The sequence below is a fragment of the Astatotilapia calliptera genome, chromosome 6 (assembly GCF_964374335.1).
Source record: "Astatotilapia calliptera chromosome 6, fAstCal68.1, whole genome shotgun sequence".
Taxonomy (NCBI): domain Eukaryota; kingdom Metazoa; phylum Chordata; class Actinopteri; order Cichliformes; family Cichlidae; genus Astatotilapia; species Astatotilapia calliptera.
This window is the reverse complement of record NC_137427.1, coordinates 148,608-155,883: the sequence shown is the minus strand read 5'-3', so window position 1 is coordinate 155,883 and position 7,276 is coordinate 148,608. Positions and strand designations below refer to the sequence as shown.

The 7,276-nt window shown below is 41.9% G+C and overlaps 1 protein-coding gene across 1 annotated transcript in view; it reads right to left on the bottom strand.

The window, feature by feature from the left end:
* Positions 1-1,527: 1,527 nt before the first annotated feature.
* LOC113023509 (outer dynein arm-docking complex subunit 3-like) overlaps positions 1,528-7,276 on the bottom strand; it is a 29,591-nt gene continuing 23,842 nt past the window's right edge. Inside the window, exons 7-13 of the mRNA XM_026169574.2 lie at positions 7,138-7,260; positions 6,472-6,621; positions 6,230-6,390; positions 5,922-6,078; positions 5,158-5,310; positions 4,805-4,883; positions 1,528-4,719 (exon numbers count right to left, since the gene is read on the bottom strand). Coding sequence (XP_026025359.1) covers positions 4,595-4,719; positions 4,805-4,883; positions 5,158-5,310; positions 5,922-6,078; positions 6,230-6,390; positions 6,472-6,621; positions 7,138-7,260 — 948 coding nt within the window. The 3' untranslated portion in view covers positions 1,528-4,594. The remainder of the gene's footprint in view (positions 4,720-4,804; positions 4,884-5,157; positions 5,311-5,921; positions 6,079-6,229; positions 6,391-6,471; positions 6,622-7,137; positions 7,261-7,276) is intronic.

Genomic DNA, 7,276 nt, shown 5'->3' with positions numbered 1-7,276 from the left:
TAACTACTGATTTTATCGGTTTTGATTTTTATTTTATATACGGTTTTCTTTGTTTGTTTGTTAGTTTGTTAATTCGTTTGTTTGTTTGCTTGTTTTAATCAATTTTAAATCATGCTTTTTATTTGTTTTTGTTTCTAATGTCTCTGTAAAGCACTTTGAATCACCTTTTTGTTGAATTGTGCTATACAAATATATTTGCCTTGCCTTATGTTTTAAGGTAAATTCCATATGATAATATAAAGAAAACAAAGAAAAAAAACAACAGATTTGAAGCCTAGGAGCGAGCGCTTTGGCTACTGTGGGAAGGAAAACCTTTTCAACAGAAAGAAACCTTCAGCCGGACCAAGCTCAGAGAGGGGCGGCCATCTGCCATGACCAGTTGTGGGCAAGAAAAAGCATTTGACAGAGTTAACTGGAAATTTCTATTTGCAACTTTACACAAATTTGGTTTTGGATCCTCTTTCATTAACTGGTTAAAAATATTATATAATTCCCCAACAGCTTGTGTCAGAACAAATGACCAAACATCCTCCAGCTTCTGTCTCCTGAGGGGCACCAGGCAGGGATGCCCACTCTCCCCTTCACTGTTTGCAATTTTTATTGAACCACTAGCAGCAGCATTTAGACAGAATTCAGTAATTAAGGGCATAAAATGCAAGAATGTAGAATATAAAATCAGCCTTTATCCGGATGACGTGTAACTTTTTCTCCAAATTCACAAACCAATATCTCTGTGATTGAATTGATAAACTCTTTCTCAAGAGTCTAAGATTATTCAATTAACTGGTCAAAATCTACAGCTCTTCCAATTAATTGCTCCTTCCATAATTCTTCATCTACCTGACTGCAATCTGGAAATATAAAATATTTAGGTATCAATATTTTTCCTAAGCTTGCAGATTTAACTACATTAAACCATATCCCACTTTTAAAGACAGTAGGCGGCGATCTGGCTAGATGGAAATGTCTACCCATATCACTCATGGGACGGATTTCCGCTATAAAAATGATGGTCTTACCAAAGATAAACTATTTATTTTCAATGATCCCAAGTAAGTCATCATAAGATTGGTTTAGATCTCTAGACTCGTATATTTCTAAATTCCTTTGGAAAGATAAACCCCTAAGTATAAGCTTAAAAACATTACAAAGGACCAAAGATAAAGGAGGACTAGATCTGCCAAACTTTAATCACTACTTTTCATCCAACAGGCTTCAGTTTATCTCTAGATGGTTAAAACATACCTTCTTAGATGAACCTTGGCTAGATGTAGAACAGGCACTGTGTAATAATCTAGAAATTTCGGACCATTTATCAGCTCAAACATCCAACGACATGAATGCTTTAAAAGCATCAACATCAGCTCTTCTCTGACAGCATGGTGGGAGTTTCTAAAAATAACAGAGTCTTCATTAATCCCATGCAAACGTACACCTATCTTGAACAATTCGGACATCTTACAAAACAATAATATGATCAACTTGCCAGATTGGAGTTATAAAGGAATTAAATACTTGGAACATATATCAGAAGGAACAGACTTTATTTCGTTTGACAGACTAATTACACAATATGGGATCAACAAGAAAAGATTTTTAGAATATCAAAAGATTAAATCCATAGTAAAAAATAAATTTAAGCCCAGTCAAGCTGAATTACAAACACCACCAAGTGTGGTACAATTCTTTACTCTAAAACCCCCAAATTATTGTCTAAAACATACAGAACACTTTCTAAAATAGATGAATCAATATCCCTTCCTATTGCAAAATGGGAAGCGGATTTATGGATCAGCTTAGACCAAAACTTTTGGTATCAGATATGCTTGCAAACCTTTCAATGTATCAGAAATCCCAGTTTGCGATTAATACAATACAAAATATTACATAGAGCCCACTATACAGGTAATAGGATGTTCCAGATGGGCTGTTTTCTAACAACTGCTCACACTGTCAAGCAAATACACCGGACAATTACATCCACGCTCTTTGGTTCTGTCCACCAGTTCAGAGGTTTTGGGGCGAGATATGTGAAGACTTATCAAAGTGTCTGAAATGTAACATTCCAGCCTCCCCTTTAGTGTGCTTGCTGGGCAGCTTGGATGAGGTCACTGCAGAAATAAACACAGCCCACGTTGTTTTTACGGCCCTATGCATTGCCAAGAAAATGGTCCTCATTAACTGGAAAAATAAAAAATAATCTTAATTCTAACCAATATAAAAACCACCTAATAGATCACATTAGTCTTGATACAGCATCTGCCACCACATTTGATCAATCCCTCTGGGCTCCCTCCGGGCGCCCCCCGGAAGGGGGGATTTTTCTTTCTTCCCCCTTTCTCACTATCTCTTCTCCCCTGTGTTTTTCTTTCTCTCCCTCTTTCTTTCATTCTTTCTTTCTCCCTGTCCTATCCCCTAGTCCAGGGGTGTCAAACTCAAATACACAGTGGGCCAAAATTCAAAACTGGAACAAAGTCGTGGGCTAACGTTAATATTTATTGAAATATATTTATTCCTTCAGATATAAGAATGAATCTTTTCTTGCTAATATATATTGTAATATATCTATATCACTAAAGCACTTCTGGATGGATGCAAACTGCATTTCGTTGCCCTGTACCTGTGCATGTGCAATGACAATAAAGTTGAATTCTATTCTATTCTATTCTTATGGACTCAAATACGTTTTGCTGAAAAACTGAATATGGAACAAGCAAAGCTTAATACTAAACAATATATATATATTAGCTGTATAATACCAGTAGGCCAGCTCTAAAAGTAATTTGGTATGGCGGGCCAAATGTAATTAGTTTGACACCTATGCACTAGTCTATCCCGTCTGTAACAACCAAAAATAAAATAAAATAAATACATAATAATAATAAAGGTCAATCAAATGGACCAATATGGCAAGGCCATGATGATCCACTTGGTGAAGTAAACTGTAAACTGTTTGGCATCTTTCTTGGCCTTCAGACAACAATTCTGATGGCTGAAGATCCAAACGGGACACACAAAAAAAAAGAAATCCTCTGCCAAAACCTCTGCACAGGCACACAACACCATATAGCATGCATGTAGTGCTCAACAAAATTGCCTGTACAGTGGATGCATATATTTGAGTCTGCAAGACCTATTTAGAGCACCCTCTTTCCTGTATAGTGTATTCTGTGGAGACAGGCAGAGAGTGAAATATGAGTAAAACAACCAAAAATGATGTGGAGTAAAGTGTTGACAGCTGACTGTTGCCGAGGGCGACCGTGGCTCAGGGGGTTGGGAAGCGTATCTGTAACCGGAAGGTTGCCGGTTCGATCCCCGGGCTCTCTGTCCTGGTCGTTGTGTCCTTGGGCAAGACACTTCACCCTACTGGTGTTGGCCAGAGGGGCCGATGGCGCGATATGGCAGCCTCGCTTCTGTCAGTCTGCCCCAGGGCAGCTGTGGCTACAACCGTAGCTGCCTCCACCAGTGTTTGAATGTGAGAGTGAATGAATAGTGGCATTGTAAAGCGCTTTGGGTGCCTTGAAAAGCGCTGTATAAATCCAATCCATTATTATTATTATTAAATGAAACCTACTTACACAACAAGTACAGACATAAGGTATCAATTCATGACAGTCATGTAAGACTGTTAAAACTTAAGTCTTCATTTGTTGTTTACTACATATCCTTATAGCAGCAGCTAAGAGGAGAAACTTGATAGCAATGGTGTCTTGGTCCGGGTGAGTACGGGGTTTTTCCACTCCGCTGGGCTCCACCTTCAGGCAGAGACTCCAATCAGCTTCCACACCTGGTTCCAATCAAGTCACCAGCATATAAGACCAGCATTCACAACAGACCTCTGCCAGATCTTCTGCTAACTCATGTTAGTGCTAGGCTGCCAAGCCCTTAACTACTGCGTTTCTCCTCACCGTGTTTTCTTTGTCATAAGACCCACCTGGCAGTCGCGTTTTCCAACCTAAACTACTCACATCTCTGCCTGGACGCTGGTTCTGTCATCTGGTTGCTTCCTTTCCATCATCGGACAACACCTGCCTGCCTCCCTGCCAAGCCCCTCACTCCAAGCATATTCTGGATCCTCTCTGGACACTCCTCACCCGGAACCCCTTGGACACCTCCTCTTCGCATGACACTTTAACCTGCAACGTGTAAGCCCTAACCACCATAGTCTAATTGTTCAGCTGTGATTCACTAGATTGCCACTGACTACTTGTCTCCTCTTATTATAGTGACTGCGTACCTCCATCCAAGCCGCTGCCCCTTTTTTGCATTCCCAGGATCCATCCGTGAAATCTAGCACCTAGTCATAGCACTCAGAGTTTCATGTTCACAGTTTGGCCTCACAGTTCACAGTTCATAGCATTCTCCGTTCATAGCATTCATAGTTTCCTGCTTTGTAAGTTCACTAGGCACTGTAAATAAAGCACTGTGTTCACGCCCGTTTTGCCTCCCTCTGTGTCTGCATTTGAGTCCACACCCACAGCCTGGCCCTCTCGGCCCTAACAAATGACAAATCACAGTCTGTTCACTCGGCTTAAAATCATCCCGTTTTACACATCACTGCTTTATTGTGGGAGAGTTTGGAGATGCCGTCGGATTAAAACTTGCCCTTCCTCTTCTTCTGGGCCTTTCTTTTTGAGTTGGAGTCGACGATTAGCTGAGATTGACGCTTCAGTGCCTCACGAGAGATGACGTGAGCCCAGTCCTTGTCACTCTTGTCCTCTGGAACACAATTAAGTAATCAGCAATTTCAATGTAATTTAGTCTTTAGTCGTAGCTGGTAGTGTGTAGAAGAACACCAAATTACCATCACTGTAGGGATCTTCTGCTTGATCCTCAGGTGGCTTGACTTGGGTGCTGTGTTTCCCCTCAATCCTGACGTAGAACTCATAGCAGAAAAAACAGGAAGGGTTAGGCTTAGTGTTAATCAGTGTCATTGGCAGACTGTGTGTTTGTATGCTCTGTGTTATATTCTCAAACAGAGAAGGTGTTGCTGAGTGTTAATGATCATCTACACACATGTTTTACTGCCTTTCTCTTAATGGGGAGCCCATGGACAAACTTAAACAAAAGCCTTGACTGAATTTCCAAATGTCAAACATGTTGTTTCAGACTCAGATGATCCATTTCAAGTTTTGAGTTTGTAGGCTTTTGTCTTACCTCCTTTTCTTCCATCTCCTTCATTATAGCTGCCACATCCATCCCCTCAAGCTCTTTCTGCAGGGACTCCAATTTCTGCTCACACTGGGCCATCAGCTTCAGCACCACAAAGTCCTCTGAGTCTGGATGCATGTTGGGAACTGTGTGCTCATCCTGGGAGATGATGCGTGAAAAAAGGAACAAAAGCACATGAAGACTGTGGAGCTCCAGCAGGGCAGTTCTCTCTCTGGGGGGCATTTCCTTTGAAGGTAACACTCTTAAAAAACGTACCTTGAGATGGAGGTTTACCTTGATTACACACGCATTATATAGGGAGCAGGTAATGATGATACAAACTGATTTGTAAATAAGGGGACATGAATGACTTGAGCTTAGTATTTAATAATATACTACGGTATACTTCGAACTAACTCGGCAGCTCACTCTCCTGACAACACATCCTTTAAAGATATTTCAACATGAGAGACAGGCTAATGTGAAAGGTAAAAGTGAGGTCACAGGTCAAATGCAAACTATAATGTGATATCCCTATATATCATTGTTGTCAATACAATCAGTGGCCATAGCATTAGTATCACTTTATCTCTTGACCTTCAAGGACAGGTCAGATGTGACATTTTTACCTTCTCTATATGGTGACAACACACAGCACACCTGTAAGAATCCGTTTCTATGTTCAATCAATGTTGCCCCAGTAAATGGAGAAGTTTACGTTGAAGACCTCATCAACATCAGGAATCCTAATAGACTATGGTTGTTTGTACCAGTGAGATGTGCTGAAGATGGTCTGCCAGGTGCTCAACTCCGTGACGGACGGGACCGAGGGTTTTCACAAGCCGATCCAGTCGCTCTTCGGCTTCATCGCACCTCTGCTGCTCAGCCTGCAGCTGCTGCTCACGCTCCTGCAGCATCTGCTGGTGGCTAGAAAAAGCACACAGAAAGAGCAGAGGCTTCAGAATAAGAATTAGACACTCGTGTGATCCTCTGAGTCCCATTCACACCAACAGAGAGTCCATGTGATTCACAAACACTGTGACAGCTGCTGCATGACAGAGTTAAATATGTGTCTGACCTGGAGAGTTTAGCCTCCCCAGAATATTTAATCTCTTCAGACTGTTGCTCCAGAAGCTCCTTCTGCTCCTTCAGCTGCAGCAGGACCTCCTCGTTCTCCTCCCGCCGCCTCTCCAGATGTCGACGTGTCTCCTTCTGAGAAGTAAAGTGCTCCTCTAATTCCTACAAACACAAAATGCATGAAAGGAAAACGCATATCAGGAAGCACGCTGTGTGTAGCAGAATGAGCGGAAACCTTTGCACCTGTATATCGGTGATCCCTGTGGCCTCTTTGATGCGTCTGAAGGCCTCCTCAGCAGTCGAAATGTCTTTCTCCTCTTCAGCCAGCATCCTGGTGGTGCTGTGCTGGACCTCACTGCTTAGTTCATCCAGCTGCACAGCTGCTCGCTGTACCTGCACGATGCAACAGCAACCACTGCACATGTCAGGGACCTGGTTTCACTTTACTCCTCCACTTGGGGCAGGAACTCGTCCCTGACCCAGAGCGGGCATTCCACGTTTTTCCGTTCAGCACTGTAGCAATCACAATTATTACCAAGAAAAATGCCCGACACATTTATTTTCCCAAGTGGATCATTACGGCTTTGCCATGCTGGTCCACTTGATTGATCTTTGTTATTTGTTTATTTTTATTACTTTTTTTACTCTTAAGTTATTACAATCGGTACAGACATGACTGGGGGACAGGAAAGACAAAGATGTGGACAAGAGAAGTCTGTCTTTGCCCTCACCTCACATCGTTCTACCATTGGAGAGACTGATGATGTCACCAAACATCTGTGTCACTAACATCAATGTGATTGGCCTGCTGTGCTGGAGTGAGCAGGAAGGTACTTCTTTATATCTTTGCTCTTTTATTTGTTACTCAACATTCATCTACAAAAACTGAGTACATTAAATGTCTCTCACCCTTCTCTCAACTTTTGCAGCCTGGGCCTTGTGCTCATCAACCTTTTTCCTGTAGCTTGCTATCACTTGGTCCCTCTCCTTACACTCCTTGTGAAGCAGCTCCTCCTGCTGCTGCAACTCAGCCTGCGAAGCAGAAGAA